A 19,286-nucleotide genomic window follows, 5' to 3' on the forward strand; every position below is an offset into this window, starting at 1 on the left:
CCTTCTAGTTTGCATGGTGGGCTTTTTTAATGGTTCTGGCATAAGTGGATTTAGGAGTTGTACACAGACAATAAAACTTAGTGAATACTAAAAATGATAGAAAACAAACTGGAACAAACTATTTTTAATAGCAGAAATTGCCATTATACCTCTAGATGATAAAAAGAATAAATGCGCATACTTGACATATAATGAGATACAATAGGGGTTGCTTCCAAAATAAAGGCGCACATTAGTACAAAGGGTATCTAAGAAACCTTGGAATGACTGTTTTGAGCTATGAAAGCTTATGCAAAGCAATGAAAGTACATGCTGGAAAGGTAAAAACATGTAATTTTAGGAAGGTCAATATCCCCATGCTTAGACTAACATTTAACCACTAAGGTTCCAGAGTGATTTTCCTTCATCCCACCCCTGAGTCGGAGATTTCTGGTATTGTACATTATAAATTTGAATTTTTGTTGTCTAGTCTAACATATTACATTTTTTTCTGAACAGAGGGCTTTTATTTGGTATAATATTCAGACACATACAGTATATTTTTATTTAATTAGGTCAAAATATAGAAAAATTAGAAAAAGTACATATTTTAATATCATTTGCACAGACCCAATACCCCAACACATAACCAACAAAGCCTCCTGAATAAAAGGATATTATGTTAGTGTAGCACCCTACAGGTAGGTGCTAGGTAAAGGTATAGTGGGCCTTGTCTGGCTAACAGCAGGGCTGTGATTTATTAGACAGGGTGTCATGGTTTCCAGATGTACCTGCTGAAGGGGGAGTCTCCCCACTGGTTCCTGTGAGAGGCTTCTCATAGGGAGGTGGAGGAAACCCAATCAGGGGATACATCCCAGCTTGTAACTACCCCAGAAGGCAGATTGTGCTGCAAAGGATTCTGGGAGTGGGTATAGGTTTGGGGGTGGCACATGACACAATGTCTTTGGCGGGAGCAGAGTCCCAGGAGGGAGAGAACGGCTGTCTCCCCTCCTGTCTGAGGCGGAGGATCTCGGGGTGTTGCCTGAAGATTCAGAGAGTGCTGAGCTAAGCTGAGGGGATCCGGTGTGCCGAGAACCTGCGGAGAGTCAGAGGGGTCCAGTCCCAGGAAAGCCTACACAGGCCAGTGGACCCTGAAGAGCTTAAAGTGTGAAGAGGGCGCCTGTGGTTTGGGCCCTGAAGTGCTAGTGCACAGTGTGAAGTGTGCCAGTTGAGAGTTGCAGCAGTACAGGAACTTACAAGGAGTTTCCCAGCCAGTGCAGTGCTGGAGGGAGCCATTCAGTGACTTTGAGCTATAGCAGTGTTAGAAGTCAAGCAATTCTACAGTCCTGGATCCTCTGGACCAGTGGTTCTCAATTCCGGTCCTCGGGACCCACCAACAGGCCAGGTTTGCAAGATAACTAAATTACATCACAGGTGATCTCATTTGCTGCTCAGTGATTGCAGTATTCTAGTCTGCATCCCCCAAGGTAATACTTAAAATCTGGCCTGTTAGTGGGTCCCGAGGACCGGAATTGAGAACCACTGCTCTGGACTAAAGGCGAGGATCCAGTTTCTGTAATTACACAGTGTTCAAGCGTCAGGAAGCGTTGGCTAGCGTCGGTTGGATGGTAAACAGGAAAGGACCCATTTACAGTGAGCAGAAAATATACCCAGGTCCTCTCCTGAGTACAGTGTGCAGAATATATATCCGGGTACAGTGAGTAGAATATAAACCCCAAACCTTTCCTGTTTACAGTGAGTAGAACAAATACCCTGGTTATTGGAATATATATTGGAACCTGGAATATATACCCAAGTCCTGTCCTGTATACAGTGAGTGACTCATTGTGTACAGGACAGGACCTGGGTATATATTCTACGTACTGAGATTGAGCAGAGATGATCCGGCAGGACAGGCTGCCAGTGTATGGAGATTGGTGCTCAGCTGCAGTGCCCCAGCGGCGGAGGTTGACAAAAAAAGGTTATTGAAAAATGAAGCAGTGCATAGTCTCAGTCGTCCTACCTGTGTCCTCCCCCCTCCGTAGGAGCGCCTCTCTTCCTATTCCTCCTGTCGTCCTCGAGGCAGGAAGCAGCTATCGTCCAGCTAGCAGCAGCTCTCACCAACAGGACATTGGGATAAAATGGTCCTCAGCTCTAGTGTCTGCAGTCATGTAGGACAAGTCTGGCGCCCATTTTTCCATAGTCAGACCCGACGGTCACCTGCCCCTACCGAGAGACGCGGAAGCCGCACCTGCCTCCCCCACTGGCCGGGACAAGTCCCGGCAGACTAAATAGCCGGGACTAGGTCCTATTTGGTGGGACTGTCCCTTTAAAAATGGGACAGTTGGCAGGTATGAGCGAACCAATCACGCGTGCAGTCACGCGTGATTGGTTCGCTGTGCCTCTGCTCATGGCACGCTGCTCACCGCTCAGTCAGGAGAGAATTAGCTGCAGGACAGACTTCTATTCTCTGCCTTTCACACTGTGTCTTCCATCGCATGTTGGGCGATGTGACTTTCACCCAGGCTCACCGCACAATGTCGATGTGAACATCGAATATCGTTCAGCCCTACTTTGAAGTCTATCTATCTATGGTAAAAGTCCCCCATATCCAGTGGAGGAGATCAACTTCAGCGAAGGCAAAATACAGTAAGTCCCCTACATACGAACATTCAACTTGTAAACTTTCAAAGATACAAACATGAGTCCAAGCCTGTGGGTTCAACCTAGCTGGTTAAAAGTACTGTATACTGTATGTAAAACCCAACAATGAACTTTTGTGCACCATTTTGGTTTGTTAAAACTGGCTTTCAGCTCCTATGGCCTTAATGCACTGACCATCAGCTCCCATGCCCCTCATCCCCTGACAATCAGCTCCCATTCCCTCACCACCATCAGTTCCTACTTCTTCCCCTGAAGGAACTATACACCCTAACTAGGAATAAAACAATATTGGAGAAATGTGATTCTGTACTGTGAAAAATGAAGCTAAATGTGGGCATGATTCAATTACTTTAATAGTCTAGTCAAAAATACTAATTTTAAATATTTGCATATATGTTTATTTTAAGAATTTACAATTGCATGTCTGATATTGTTACCAATATATAAATAATTCTGTTTTTTTCCTAGTTTTAGTGCCATGTGGTTTGTGTAAAATGCTATGTGTTGTCAGTGTTTATCTATATATTATTGCCTGTAGGTATGAAAAGATTGATCATCTAAGAAATATTTCATATTATTGCTCGAAAATTGCCGATGGTCAGTGTCTTATTTGTAGATGTAATAAAATATATTTAAAATGCATATATTGTTTCACATTGGTTCCTACTTTTAGATCCCATAACATTTACATAGCATCTTAAAGCAACCCTGTTACTATCCAAAACTTGCTACAGCCAAGCCCTAACTGTGAAAAGAATAGTGTAAATAGTAATCTTTCCTGCTGTCAAAAGCTGCTCCCATCCTGAGAAATCTTCATGTAAAATCTGCAGGGAAAATGACACTTCTGGGAGTGTCAGTCTCAGGGGTCCCTGGCAGCTTTCACTAGTTCCTCCTGCTGTTCTTGATCCATTAAAAGATACACATTGTAGAAATGGCATAGAGGTTAGCAGAAGGGACCTATGAGTGCTGCAGGGGACCAAGAAGATTGAAATGTCAGTTTCCCTGTAGGCTTTAGTAGAACATTTCTAAAGATTGGAACAGTGTTGTCGAGATAAGTTTTTTGGATCTTACATTGGAAGATTGTAATCGTTTCTGCCACCATCCCGACGAAATTGTTTGTGGTTATTGGTGCCTCAGGTCAAGTATGGGATTTTATGGGCAGGAGTATAGGACAATAAGCAGAAATAGTATAATATACAAAATTTATTGCGTTGTGGCAATATATATACAACAATTAAATGGTGACTTTAATGGGTAAAGTCCCATTGTGCAGTGAAGAGGAAGAAATAAAGTGTGTTTGGCATGTGGCAATAGGTGACTTAAAAGTGGTTTATATGTGGTCTTGCTCTGCTGTTCATCATGTCACAGACTGGGATGAGTGCAGAGAAGGTGCCAGATCGGTGATCCGACATGTTTCGGCCAACTTAGGCCTTTATCAAGGATATTTCACCGATTCTACAGATAATCAAAAAAAGGGGGTATCAGGTAGGGCAATATTGTACTGAAAACATACATAATTTAGACATCTGTGGGTTAACATACAATTGTATTGTCCACTTCCTAAGACCATGCCTTCCCAGGTTTTGTCCAGGTGCTGCAGGAACAAATATGCTGCATGAGTACATTGAAAGAGTATAAAAAGTATTAAAGGGCTTCAAATCTGGTGGTATTTACTTTCTGAACCGAAAGACCCGATCCAGGATCCAATGTGGCTTTGACTGGCAGAATCCACATTGATTGAGATCGTCTAACAGTTTGGGAGATTTATATAAAAAATATATTAAGGTAAGTAGATTGTTATCTTCAATATAAACAAGGTTGAAAAGAATTTTCCAAAGTTTTGGAGGGGATGTAGGAAGTTCCCCTCACCTGTTAGACTTACGTTTGAGAAGGTATATGTTTGAGAAGGTGTTGTCATGGGTAAGGGCAGCATATGTTCTCCAGGTCCATCTCCTCCCTCGGTGTGGGAGAGACTGAAGCAACCGGAGTGTTCCCCGGCCTTTTAAGGCAGCCGCGCATGCGCAATGATGCGCTGCGTGATGCCGAGCAGGTGGAGTCCGTCGCACGGTAGGATGTGCGTCTGCGCAGTGTCAGGGCGCATCCCTTGTAGCCGTGCGGACGTGCCTGCGAGGCCGCCGACACAGATGTAGAAGCTGAAATCCCTGTACGGGATGCAGGAGGGTGAGGACACCGACCATTCAGTTTCAGGAGCCCCGAACGGGGCTTTCTGTGCCGGGAGCCACTGGAATTTCTTGTGGGGAGGCAGAAGGAAGTGGATACATATTATTCCATTATATAAAGGCAAACAAGTAAATCAATGAAGTGTAGTAGCAAGATAAAGTAACAAGATAATAATTTCAAAATTACAGTGGAACAGTGTTGTCAATTGCATAGGCAGCAGGAGAGATGAGATTTTGGTCCTTATACAGATATGGTTTGGCTTAGTAACTTTGTAAAGTGACAAAGCCACTTTAAAGTAAAACTGTGCTACGCCCTCACAGAATAATGCAATAGGTTTGCTTCAATGTCCTATTCCCCAGCCAGATGTGCTTACCTTTGCTTCACTCCCCACCGTTCTAGTCAGCTGCTGGGAATGGAGGAGTATGGAGGAGGAGTATGTGACTCACTCCATATGACCATGTTAGTGCTTGGTGCTTAGTGCTGTCATGTGAAGGCAGAAGAGTTCTCATCTCTGTGTAAGGTCTCCACTCAAGGTTTATGAAGTGCTTAAATTCATCATTCCCGGCAGCTTAGCAGAACGGTGGGAGAGCCAAGGAAATTTGAGTATTTTCTACTGAGGAGGGAGGCATTAAAGTAGAACTTGAAGTAAAACTTTTTTTTACATTTTGAATAGAGTAAGTGAGGGTTATAACCCTTGTCTTATTGTTTTTTTTGCCATCTGTGTCCCATTGGGGAGATTTCCCTTTACTTCAAGTCCAATTGCCAAAAAAAGTGAAAGGAAATCTCTCCAAATTGAGGAAATACCTCGTTGTCACCAGTGTCACCAGAACTAGTGTCCCCATTGGAAGTTTTCTCCTCTAATCCTGTTCTTGTAACAACCCAAATTTGCACTTTTCCTAAACTTTCACTCTCAGTGATAACGGTAAATAGGACACAGAGAGGGTGAGTCCCCCTAATGGGACAACAGACAGCAATAGAAACCTGACAGGTGTACTAATCCCTCTTCACTCTATACAAAACTTAAAAAAAAAAAAAGTCTTACTCTTATACATAGTGAACCTGTTGCTTTTCTATTTGTAACACAGCAAAGATTTACGTTTAACATGCTTACTTGGATCCCGCACCAAATAAAAACTACCATCAAAAATGTGGTCCAGTGTGTAAGCTCACAAGACCATTTTACCCACTATATAGCAATCTTAAGGAACCATGTAAGAGTTGCTGGGGTGTGGTTGGTGCTCCATGTTCCCCTCCTCCATGTGTGTCAAGCAAGGGTCACATGAGAAGCCTACCCTGGGGTGGGCTCTTCTGGGCTATGCCAGGCACTTTGAATTGGGCCACTGTCTTACACAGGGGTATCTTTGCTGGAACAACTGACTCTAATAAACTCTTCTGATGTTACTAGACATCACGGTCACTTGTGCAGTTAGGAGGGACACGCAGAGAACTTGTCCTCTCCATCTGACTAGTGTATCACTGCTACCTCGATCCCAGTAATAGTATGGTGACTTGGTGCGTGCACTTCACTTGACTCTTCCTCTGCCATACCGGTGTACAGGATGAGGGCCCCGGCGGTGCACATCTGCTCCTTGTTCTATGGGAGATGAATTGCTGCTGAAGGAGTGCCGACAACATCCCCCTCACTGCATGCTGTTGAAGGAGTGCCGACAACATCTCCCTCACTGCAGGTGGCTATCTCACCTGCCACATGTACATGCCTAACGACGAGGCTGCTAGAAAGACCTTTATTACCCTTTTTAACCACGGTATCTTCACACTGTATGAACTCTTGTACTGTTAGCTTCTTACCCCAATGAGTAACTCGAGCTGTAGTCTATATGTGCCGGTTACTACTAGCATTACACACCTTCAGTAACTTCAGACAGACCAGGCAAAGGCAAAGTTTCAAAAGGTTTACTTGAATAAATTAACATGATGACAAATACAGTCTAAAATAAAGTGCAGACATTTCCTCAACATCCCTAGCCCTGACTTCAGGCTTGTGGCTGCCCCAGCATACCTGTATAGGAAAGAATCAATTCTTGGCATCTTCAGTAAGGAAAGCAAGTTCCAGAAATCCTCCTAGGCAGTAGGAACTCTGACTTCGGCATATTACTGTGAATCTGGACTCTGGTAATGGTAGCAAATGGTCCAGCCCAAATGAACCAGCCGGAACTGAACTGGCAGAGCTGCAAGAAGAAAACCCCAAGGCCCTTCTCAGGGTCAGGGCCTCTGTCCCTTTTTTAGCACACAGGACCAGGGGGGTTGGACCCAGGAAAAAAAAAACACCAAGAAAAACCCGGGAAACACAATTAACCCTCAACTTCCCTGCTGGGGCAGCGTTACCCCACTACCTGCCTACAACCATACTCTGGGTTGAGCTTGGTTACGCTATTCTACTGCCCAGGACAGCACAAAACGGAGTGAGAATTTTTACTTAGACCCCCCCCCCATCTACTCCCTTCCACTCTCTCCTACTTTTATAAAAGAGTGATTATAAAAATACTCCCAAAGGAAACAACTTTACTACCAGTCTCTATCTAGTAGGTACTCAAGGATAAAGCGTCTTCATTTGGCCATTTTGTTACTGTGTTATCTAACTCTTTATTGTAGATAGTGAATAGAAATGAAGATTTTATTGTTCATTTGCATTTTTATATCTGTTCTCTGTCTCTTAGAGTAACTTTGCATACCACTATCTGCAAACTGCATGGTTTCTGCTACTTCTAACTAAAAAGAGTTCTAATAAACAACCAATACATTAAAATACATTCCAATTGATTATCTTGTTTATCAAATATAAAGAACAGCTGAGGCCAAAATACGGAGACCTTACTTATTGTTCTTACTTTTCACAGTGAGAAACATAGACTTGCTGATATCGGTGCCCACTCCATTGCTGGCCTGGCAGAGGTAGTATCCAATGTCCTCTTCCAGGACATGACGTATTAGTAGTGAACTGTTGGGCAAAATCTGGATTCGACCTGTGAGAGGCACAGGGTGGTACTGCTGAGGATTTCCACTACCTAGGGAGAGAGAAATGAGCAGACGCTTGATTAGCATAAAAAGAGATGGGCACCACTACAATACTAGAGCTTAAATTTAATGAATCGTGACAAAGGAAGAGCTGCAACCCACAAAGTAGCAGAGCACATTACAGATTAATACCGCAGTTCTTTCTCAGATAGAAAGTATATGAGACAACGCATGCCATCACTGATACATAGAACAGCAAAACAGTTTGCATTCAAAAGCACGGCTCTGTTATAGCTCATAAATCATTTTAGGATGTGGACATACCTTTAGCATGTTTCCATACCACCTTTGGCGGTGGATAGCCATCAACCGAACAATTCAGGACCCCAGCTTTGCCATAAATTCCATCTTGATTGTTAGGCTGAACAACGAATCTGGGGGGCACTGTGACAGAAAGGAAAAGATCAGCATCCATTTTACTGCAGATCTCAATAACCGGGTATTTATAATGCATTTCATTACAGCTGCACATTCAAACTGCAGAACATTTTTCTTTGAAATTGTCTTGAAAGCACAGCATTGATTTCCCTCACAGGATCTTATACCACTGCATTATTTACTATAAAAACATTATAGACAGCTGCAGAAATTTCTAGATTTGCATATTACGGAACCGCAAACACATTCTTAGGTCTCAAAATGACAGACGGTATTGCAAAGCCTTGCTCAATGAGCAACTTTCCAATTATGTAGAGAACTGCAGCTCCCTTCTTTATTTATAGAAGTATCACACAAGTGCCTGTACTCCTCTCAAGGTTCCAGACCGAGTCTGATTTGCAAGATGAACCCAGCACAGTCCCTTACTCTGCTGGTCAAATTAAAACCCCCTTCCCTAGATCTTCAATGACCCTGCCCCCCCTTATCAAACTTTCTGCCCAATACTCCAGTGTCATGAAAAATGCAGGCAACCGAGTACTACACCCTCATGCCTCGTACACACGCATCGATTATTGGCCGGCAATTTTCGGCCAACGTCCGATCGGCCGATTTTCGGCTTGTTAGTATGATGCTTCCGACAACCGACTGCGACTTTTCGGCCGAATAAAATCTGGTGTGCAGGCTATAAAATTTTTGTTGGCCGTCAACACAACGGCCGATTTTCCGTCAGTCAGTACAGATTTCGGCAGACAAAAATCTGATGAGCAAGACTGGGCATGCTCAGAGAAGAAAAAACACACTTCTGAAGTAGATTTTTGTTAGCTGAGAAAATTCATGTGCAGTCTAGGCACATTCCAACCAGCAAAACACAATTCAGCCGATAATCGTTGCGTGTGTACGAGGCTTTACTTACATCCAGCAAATCTCCCTCAAGACTTTGTGGACTGAGCATTGCGCCTTATTGTCCCTACACTTGGTCAAAAGCTTTGCTGTTATGCACCTCATTTTGTACCAGATCTGCCCTGTACTGTTTATTCTGAGCAACACAGACCACTGAATATTTATCTGTATGTGTTTCTTTCTACTCATTATATATTCATGATTACATCAACATGCAGCATTGAATCACAAGCTCATTACGTATTCATGCTTACATCAACAGACAGCATTAAAAACTCGTTAAATCCACAGTGCCCATTAACCTGTTAGAAGCTGCCTTTTAGAATGCTAGCTTCCAAGCAAGAGAGTATTTTAACCATTTTAATGCCAGTAAGCGGTTTCAGTTAATCTCTTTTCTTGTCTTTATAAAATTTAAAATACTTTTTTAATTAAGAAATTTTCAATACTCTACTTTTTTTTATGACTGTTAAGGTAGCAATAATGAAAACATACCTAGGCAAGTCAGTATAGCAACAGGAATACACCACAAAATCCCACGTGTCTAGTGTAGTCCTTTAAAGGGATTCCAAAACATAACAAAACCTTGACTGATGAAAGGGTGGTTGGGTAGAGGAAGAGATTATGAAGTCTATAATGTAAATATATAGTGGTATTGTATAGGTTTTCCTTATTTATTTGTGTCCAGATTTTTTTAAAAACAGGAATTCTTTTTACAAGTTGTTAGCCTGTCTTTGAGAAATTGTTCCTAATTAGCCAAAAGAGCATTTGTAAGCCATGTACTGATGTTGGACAAGAAGCTTGCAACTGGCATTCCAGTTCATCTCAAAGGTTTTCAGTAAGGTTGGGGTCAGGGCTCTGTGTAGACCACTCAAGTTGCTTTACACCAAATGCATCAAACTATGTTGTTACAGAACTAGGTTAGTGAAAAGGGGTACAGTCATGCTGCGAAAATGGCCTTCCCCAAACTTTTGCCATAAGGTCGGAAACACATAGTTGTCTAAAATATCTTTGTAAGCTTTAGCATTTATGGTACCCTTTGCTTGAAACACCTGGACGCCATCATTTAGAGGGATGTTCACATACTACTGTCTTTATAGGTACTATAAGTGTGATGGTCAGATATCCACAAAGAGGGCCTTCCTAAAACTGTAGTCATAAGGTCCGAAACACATATATGTCTAAAATATCTTTGTATGCTTTAGCATTTATGGTATCCTTTACTGAAAACACCTGGATGCAATCATTTAGATGGGTGTTCACATACTATTGGCTATATAGTTACTATAAGTGTGATGGTCAGATATCCACAAACTTATGACCACATAACGTACTCACTAATTATTTAACCATTTCCCCTGTTATTAATTTATGTAAAATTAAATCTGGTAATGGAAAGCATCTACAAACATGATTTATTAAACCAGCAGAGGAAAATGTAAATGAACCCCCACCTGCCCCTATATTGTTAATTGCCACAGTTTTTGCTCCTTTTAAGCTACGTAAACTATCTATGATGTATTTGGGGTGTCCACAACAAGGAAACGTGTAGCTAGTAAGGGGGATTGTATCCAAAACAAAATACAGTCAAGGAAAGAGAAAATTTAGCAGAACTTAAAACTATATCATACCACACTTATGAGTTCAAACTTGTAATATCGGTTTGAACGTCATGGATTGACAAATGAAGCTCAACAGACAAGTACATTCATCTTTTTACCAACCAACATCTCACATATAAGACTCATTACATACACCTGTAAATAGGTTATCCACTCTGGTGGCCTCAACTTACCTCGCACAATTAGCTGTCTCTCCCGGCTTACTGTGGCTGCATCATTACTTGCTATACAAGTGTAGTTTCCGTTGTGCTTGAGAGACACACTGGAGATCTGCAGGGAGCTCATAAATTCCTTGGTCTCAATGGTAATACCAGATCCAGAGACAATAACTTGTCCATCCTTGCGCCAAGTGATGCGAATTGGCATATCTCCAGATGACACCACACATGGGATATACAGTAACTGTCCAATGGAGGCAGGGGGAAACTCAAATGGCTGAATAAGTGGGGGCACTGGAATATAAAAATAAAGAAGATGACCTCAAAAACTGTTAGTCCTCAGACAGATATCTATACATATATCTTTTTATGTTGGTATGTTGTTATTACAAGCAGGTAAATATTAAGAAACATGTCTGACAGTACAAACATAGAACATCGACCTTGGCTATTCTCCTCCCATAGGCCACACCTCTCTGACATATTTCCACTACTATTAAGCCAATGGGAGGGTAAAACACATCAGAGGGCATGGCCTATGGGGGGCTAGCTAAGGCCTATCTAATATCACTAGGCTGATATGTGTGTGACTCCTTTCTCTTTTGTCGGATGTCTGTATTGTTGAATTTGGAGCAGTGGCACCATACTCAGAGCTTGAAGCCCCTAGGTAGTGCAATCACAATGACTTGGAGCACTGATTTTTTATGGTGTCACATATCTGGTAATGATGAACATTTTTACTGGTCCTTTATATACTGCAGAATAGCGATGAGTGATTTGAATGGAAATCTAGGCTCTACAATTTTAAATAGAAGGCGTTATATACTTACCCATCATGGAACTTGTTCAATGAGGACCTTGCACTACAAGATCCACTTCTTTACTTTGCACCTTTGCCAAAAAGCTGCAGTACATAAAAAAACTGTAGGGACAAAAAGTTTATTGACTTACCTTTCCCCAGTTTCTGTATTGCAAGGGGTGACACCATGCTACTTCTCATGATATTACTTGGAATGCCAAGTCGCCTAAATCTCTCAAAGTAACACTCCAGCACAGTCCAGAAGCATCTTCTTGCAAGAATTAGACTTAGTCCCGGTTCACACATATGCAATGCGGGAACTCTGCGAATCCCCTGCGGGTTTCCACATCGCATTCGACTCACAGGCAGTTCACACTGCCATATGTGAATCGCTGGGGGTGTTAACGACACCCCCAGATCAATTTGCATATTGCAGTGCGAACTGTCAGTTCAGGCATGAATCGGATTGCATAGGTGTGAACATCCATGCAATCCGATTCTGGTGCGGACCCAAAAAAAGGAACCTGTGCGAGTTGTGTTCAAATCCGATGCAAAGTGGGCTGCGAATCACATGCAATGTCTGTCATTGCATATATGTGAACCGGCGCTAAACAGCATCTACCCACAATTTTACAGGAATTAAGAAGTAGTGTGGCATCACTCGACAGCAGCTGATAGTAAGATAAGTATATTTAATACATTTTTTTTATTTATTGCAGCATTTTGCAATGGGGGTTTTTAAGAAGCAAAGAAAATAAATGGAGCGTGTTTAGTGCAATGTCTGCTTTAATTCATTTGTCCTGGAAAGTGTAGCTGTATTTTGCCCATTAAAAGGCAAGAAAAAATGTTTACTTAAATGCTGACCCGAAGAGCTATGCATATTTCCCTTTGCTTCCTGCTTTTCTGTCTGGTTATCCATTGAAAACCAAGTAAAGAAGATGTGGACTCATTCCTGCCCCATGTGACAATGATTTGGTGCCTGAGCAGCCAGTTACCAAGCGCTAGCACTAAGTGTGGAAGAAGTCACATGCTCCTCCATACAAAGAAGTGTGAAGTATTTGGTTATTTCTCTTCTTTGCCATCACAGCAGAAGGAAGGGAATGCAAGTACTGTATGTACTGCTTGTGGGACCACAAATAATGTAAACCCGTTCCCCATGACTTAGTTCCGAGGGGCGGAGCGAAACACGTTGAGGCATGGCCTAGCTGGAGTCCAGGCTGAGGTTGCCACTTACACACTCATCTTAAGGACAGCATCAATGTGCGGCTACAGGGAGTCCTTACTTACCTTCAGTGATTGCAGGAGCTGGGACGAGCTCCCTCCTGTGCCAGCACTCCCAGCGGCGGAAGCTCCAGAGAGCCTGAGCGGCACACCAAGCTATGTGGGGTCACAATGTAAACCTGGTGCTTTGTTTTATTTATGTTTTATTCAAAGAAATGGATCTATGAAAAAAGATTACTGTTTATGAACCATTCAAATCACTTAAATAGTATCTCTAGAAAAAAAAAATGTAGAGAAGAGAAAAGAAAAGCAGGAAGAACCTACAAAGGATACATTTCTGTTGGAAAGGGAACAAGATGTAGTTACTGTAGAAGTGGTGGTCAACCAACGTGGTCTGCAACTTGGATGAAGGCTTGCGGAGAATGTTGATGGTCGCACACAATGTTGGAGGTGGTCCAGAACCTTGACCCTCTGGGTGGTAGGTGCTGGTGTGATAATCAGGAAAAAAAGTCCCACAAAAAACGGGCATCTCTGTAAAGGTTTCTCTACACTCTGTAGTCTGCAACTTGGATAAAGGCTTGTGGAAAATATATGTGTCCATAGGTTTGATGTTCACATGAGGGATTGACCGATTATCGGCAAAGCCGATATATCGAGGGCCGATCTACACTTTCCCCGATATATCGGAACCCTGAGGTTACCGATATTGCAGATATTTCAGGAAAGTGCTTGTACCGGAGTGATGCCTGCAGCTAGAGGCATCACACCGGTACCAGCCTCCATAGCCGGCGGTCGGCTGTCTTGTAATGACAACTGATGTGGCTGAGAAGCCGCTCAGCTGTCATTACAAGGAGCAGGAGGGGACACCCCCCCTCCCACCGCGGCTCACCCGGGTCTCCCGTCCCAACGGAAGACCCGGGCATCCTACCTGCACGGCCGCCGAAGAGAAGACCCGATCAAAGCCGCATTCGGCTCTGATTGGGTCTCCATGTAAAAACCCGTAAGTCATGTCATGACATCACTTCCGGGTATTCCGCGCCAGATTAAAAAAAATTACAGCATTCAAAAACAGCCAAACTTGGCTGTTTTGAATGCTTTTAAGTGCAGAGGAGGGGTTTCGGGTCTTTTAGACCCCCAGATCCCTCCACAACAGTACCTGTCAAGTGTAAAAAAAATAAAAAAATGTTAAATGTACAAAAATATCAGGCGATACCGATATTCAATGGCCAGAATATCGGTATCGGCAACGAAAATCCAATATCAGTCGATCACTAGTTCACATACACAATGTTTCAAGACTTCGATGGTAGGCATTGATGCACTTATCAGTTGTGGGAAAGAAAGCCACACAAAAAAAGGCATATCTGCCTTGAGATTTTGGGGACTTTTATACCCATGCCTCATTAAAAAGCAAATGACTATTATATCAGAAAATGCATAGGTCACCTAAAAGAAGGTCTACACTTGTCTCAAATGACATTATTGTTGAGATCACATTAAGACGTAGATGGAGACTGTTCTCTTTGGTCAGACTGAAATATAAATGTAAGGTGACTTGTTTCTTTAGTAATCAAATAAATAAACGTGGCGAATCTTGTGGTCTTTAAGTTTGTTCCTGTAATATTAGTACAGTACATGCACACCACTGAGCATAAGCACGAGAGAAGCTGTGCAGACATACACACAGGGAGCTGTGCACAATCTCAGTCTACCTCTCACACACAGTTCTATTCATTAGGAAAGATCTCTCCCCGGGTGCTTCTGAATAATTGATGCACTGGAGCAGCTTTTAAGTCTTCAGCAGATCTGGGAGACCACTACGGATGTATTATTTTTTAAAAGCCAACAAACACAGCAAGCAGGGGATCTGAGTAAAGGGCAGGGCCTTAATGCGCTGTGTTTACACAGTAGGTCCCTGTGCTGGGCCTTGTCAGAGAAACAGATCGGGGATAAGGAGGAGGCAGCATAGGAGGGCACACCATGAAAAATGAAATAAGTGCACTGTGGGACCATATGTAGCCATATGATTTGTGTGAAGTAGCGTAAATCTACATAGAATTTCAGAAATTATTAAATGATATTACACTATAGTGAAGTGCAGCGCTGTATTAAACTGTCCCCAATAGGCTAAAGAGCAGAAAACTCATTGTACTAATTCAATGACCCTAATTTAATATATCTGCATACTGTAAACTGTTATGTTTCTTTTTTTCTCCCTATCAAAGCGAGTATAAAAGTTTCACGCACATTTTTCCCAATTAAAGTAGTTAATTAAAAAAGTTTATATTTTATTATGAATAAGCTGATTGTGGTTGTACTGGTGCCTCTGTAATTAAAAACCTGCATGTACTTTATTTTATTCAGGCAACCATTTTTTATTTTTCAGGACAAGTGTTTGAAGATACCCCACTTTATTCTGAAGTGCATTGACCAGAAAAATGGGGGGAAACTCTTAAAAAGTTTGTGCAGCAAAGTGAACTAATGCTGCATTTTTATGCAAGGCACCCCAACGCACCTGTATGGTGTAAACAGGGCACATAGAAAAAATAAAAATTCTGCGTCCTTGCATTGAGCCTGCGTTGACCAACAGAGGTCCTCACAGCTCAATGGACATGGTGGAAATGAGTGCAAATAAAAAAAGTATCACATCCAGTATTGGTGTTTTTTTGAGAAAGAGAAGTGAAATAAAAAGAAAGGTTAAAAAAATGAAGGGAAATTACTAATTACTTTCCTGCAAAACTGCAGGCCCTGTAGGTGTTCAAGAGATAATAGACACCTCTTTAACCTTTTGTCAACCTCGTAATGAACATATGCAGCAGCAGGGAAGATGGGCCTTAATGCCCACACACCGCTTAAATGCGTTTATGGTGGCCAAGATTTCTATGCTGACCGCTCCCAGCCTCTGTTTGTAATTAAGAGCTGTGGGAAGGGCTTTCGATCATGTGACCCTTGTGACAGCCAATCACAATGATCATGTGATTGGAAAGTCCATCCTGGCTCTCAACATTAAGACCCAGTTAAAGCATAGCCAGGAGGGTGCGGGAGGGGGTAAAGAGTACCTATCATGATTAATGAAATGCCACTGCTGACTTGCTGTGGGCCTGCCATCCTTACACATGTCAACTGGATGTTAGTGGCTCATCAATTAGTAAAGAAAAGATAAAAAATGAAAGCCTTGAAACATGCATGTTCCACAACATGACACCAATGAAAAGCTCCATTATTTTATCCTGGCATATTCCATTTTAGTCAAGTTTTATTAAAAAAAACTTGTAATAAGAAAACATTTGACTGTCATTGCTAACTTCTCTCAATCTCAGCCCAACTCCATTGAATCCCTGGTCTTTGTACACTGCAATGATGATAACCAACAAACCTGAAAGCTCTGTGAAAAATTGCTTCGTAATATTAGGCTGTGCTATAAACCAGTGGTTCTATATGCAGTTGGCTTCTGCAGCATACATAGATTGTTACTGCCCTTATTTTTTGGATGACTTGTAACTACTTTTTTTTTATAGCAGCTCTACTTTACATCATAGTGTCATATTGGAGGGATTCTTGGTACCTTTAGCCCACCTCAATTTAACCTGCCTGGATATACAGTACATTCCTATACGTTGAGAAAACCTTAGGATTTCTAGATGTTCAACAAATAATGGATGGAGGAGCCTCTTTAACCAACCTCTGTAGTTACAGGGACTGTGGAGCAATTCATCTTGAAATTTCACAGTATCTCTGACGTCTGTTGGGTTTTTGTCTCAACAGCTTATCTCTTCCTACTTTCACCTCCCAGCAGTGACTAGACAGCCTTCTAATTTCTAGTATATATCTCTAAAATATTATATTATATAAATATAAATATTATATAAACAACAGATCTTGAGAGCCCTGAGAAATGGGAACAGGATATACTTGAGAGATAATGACTTCAGTGCTTCTTCTGTTAACTGTGCTCCATAGTATCTGCAGCTGCAGAGATCAGTGCTAGTAAGCATTTAGAATACTGACTTTTTCTGTGCTTTTAACTGCAATTTTTTTTTAGTTGGTAACAGGGGCTCTTTAAAATGAATTTACTGCTTGTTAGGAAGAAGTTATTTCTTGATTTTTTTTTAGTCTGCCCACAGTTGCACCTACTTTTCATAGATCATAAAGTAAATAATGAGTAATTTCTCAAATACTATTTAAAAAGCAGATAATGTACACAATAATCTGTAAAAAGGAAGTATGCCATGTATTTCTAGATACATGTATTTGTTTTTATACCATAAGTCGGTTTAAATTATGTCAGTAATTAACCAGTAAAAGTACCCCTGCCCCTCTGACCTTTCACTGTGATGTGGACACTCTGGCTGATAGAAAGTTGGGGCTGTATTAGGACACTGCAGAGATATTCTCCTTCATCCATGCCTTTCTGGACATCGCTTAGCATTAGGGTTCCGTTCTCAAACACAACCTGTCTATGGTTATCAGGTAGCAGCAAAGAATCTTTGTACCAGCTGATGAAGTAGTAAGGGTACCCAATCACTCGGCAGTGAATGAAGCTGTCTCTTCCAGCCACTGCTGTTAGATTCTTCATGGGCCGAATACTAGGAGGTCCTAAAGTGGGTACAAACAATGCACATTAGGTGGACACAAATCAGTAATGCATTTTATAGCTAGGGGCAAAAATAATGGGAAGAAAAATGCATCCCACCACCAGTAAGACACAATAACAACCCAATATTAATCCAAACGACAGGTGTCTAGGGACAGGATGAGGCATTCTAGGAGGAGAAGTCAAAGGAAGTAATGTGGTGCGTGAAGGACATAAATGGTTTAAATAAAACACTGAAATAGAGCATAGATTAAAGAATTTTTTTTTTTAAATGTATGGTATAAAAGTTATGTCTGAATCATTTAATGAACACAGAAAACGCACAAATTAGGAATCAAAAGTTTACCTTTGACCAAGCATGATGTGTAAATGTGTCAAAATGCAGAGCGAATATTGCCTAAGGCTTGTCTGTGAGGGTTGTGTCTACTAACCAGTCTCTAAAATTCACATTTGATGAAAGAATTATGAGAACAAAAAACGGTGTTTCTGTAATCAGTAAAGTAGTAATATTCCCTATATTCCACCTGGAGCCCAAGCCAGGGGGGCTTCCAGGCAGCACACAGCATTTGGGGTTAAGTCACCCACATCGACTCACGTAATGAAGTAGACATCTTTTGAAAACCTTTTGTACTAATATTCTGCAAATAAAAAAGGGGAGGCCTCCAATGAAGGTTGTTTGAGCTCAAGATTTAATTTTCCTAAGAAAATACTGAAAATTGTGGACCCTCCCATAAGTTTGCTTACCGCTGATTACATTGTATCACCAAATGCTTTTCAAACTCTGCCTTATTCCTACTCACAAGACAACAAAAGTGAACCAAAACAGTATCTCTCCTGCACTCAAGTGGTATGTGGGAAGGTGAGTGGTCTTGTGTAGTCTTTGTTATCACCCCCTCAGGACCAAGGGTATCCAAATATACTGAAAAACAACAAGAGAAGGACGCACCGACCTCGTGCAATACCACTTAAAATTTTTCATTAAAATCCAAAAGAGCATACATTGTTCTCACAAACACATGATAATAGCACACATTTAAGGAAAATGGAACCAATTGCTTCCAGGAATGCCAGGATACTCCTATGGTGCTGGATGATGTGATGGTATCCGCATGAGCCTGGCTGACAAGTTTCGAGGGAGAACCCTCTTCTTCAGAGCCTTCTTCTAGCACCCAGCACCATTGGAGTTTCCTGGCAGTCCTTGAGGCGATTGGTTCCATTTTCCTTACATGTGTGCTATTATCATGCGTTTGTGAGTACAATGTTTCCTTTTTTGGATTTTATTAACATTTTTTAAGTAATAATGCACGAAGTCGGTGGGCCCTTCTCTTGTTGTTGTTTTTCAATAAAAGGGAACCCCTGGCTTTGCCTGTGCTGGGTAAAGCAACACACTCACCAAATTCTTCTCTCCCCAGCTTCAAATAAGTTTTACCCCTTCCCCTAATGACAGAGTCTCTTTAAGGACAAAGGAAACTTACAACAACCCATCCAGAGGGTCACTGCTAGATTTAAATGTGAGAAATTTAGTTTGTTTTGCTTCCGCTGTAATCAGTGAAACAGACTGTGATTGCTTAGGCTGTTCTTGTCACCATTGGTTGCAGGTTTGATTGCTTCTTCCTGCCTTGTAAAAGATTCCAGAATGTAGTTGGCTGGGAAGGCAAATCAGCAGCCTGAATATTATTTTTATCTCAACGAATTACTGGGGGAGTGTGCCCAGAAGGTGGCTTGGGGAGAGTATAAATAATCTGGGATTTGGAGCT

The 19,286-nt window shown here is 41.8% G+C and overlaps 2 protein-coding genes across 4 annotated transcripts in view; one reads left to right on the forward strand and one right to left on the reverse strand.

Moving 5' to 3' along the window:
* The window catches only part of LOC309567888 (uncharacterized protein), a 246,936-nt gene that overhangs the window by 167,028 nt on the left and 60,622 nt on the right, over positions 1-19,286 (forward strand). The gene's annotated exons all lie outside the window — the stretch shown is intronic.
* Positions 1-19,286, reverse strand: part of DSCAML1 (DS cell adhesion molecule like 1) — a 432,791-nt gene that overhangs the window by 75,923 nt on the left and 337,582 nt on the right. For 2 of the 3 annotated variants that reach the window (XM_082273392.1, XM_082273391.1), the window contains exons 8-11: positions 17,259-17,531; positions 10,931-11,209; positions 8,125-8,244; positions 7,674-7,850 (exon numbers count right to left, since the gene is read on the reverse strand). In XM_082273392.1, coding sequence (XP_082129518.1) covers positions 7,674-7,850; positions 8,125-8,244; positions 10,931-11,209; positions 17,259-17,531 — 849 coding nt within the window. Of the gene's footprint in view, positions 1-7,673; positions 7,851-8,124; positions 8,245-10,930; positions 11,210-17,258; positions 17,532-19,286 lie in introns of those variants that run through there. The other variant, XM_082273393.1, reaches the window with a different exon arrangement.

Source organism: Pelophylax lessonae (assembly GCF_965119305.1).
Source record: "Pelophylax lessonae genome assembly, chromosome: 12".
NCBI classification, from domain to species: domain Eukaryota; kingdom Metazoa; phylum Chordata; class Amphibia; order Anura; family Ranidae; genus Pelophylax; species Pelophylax lessonae.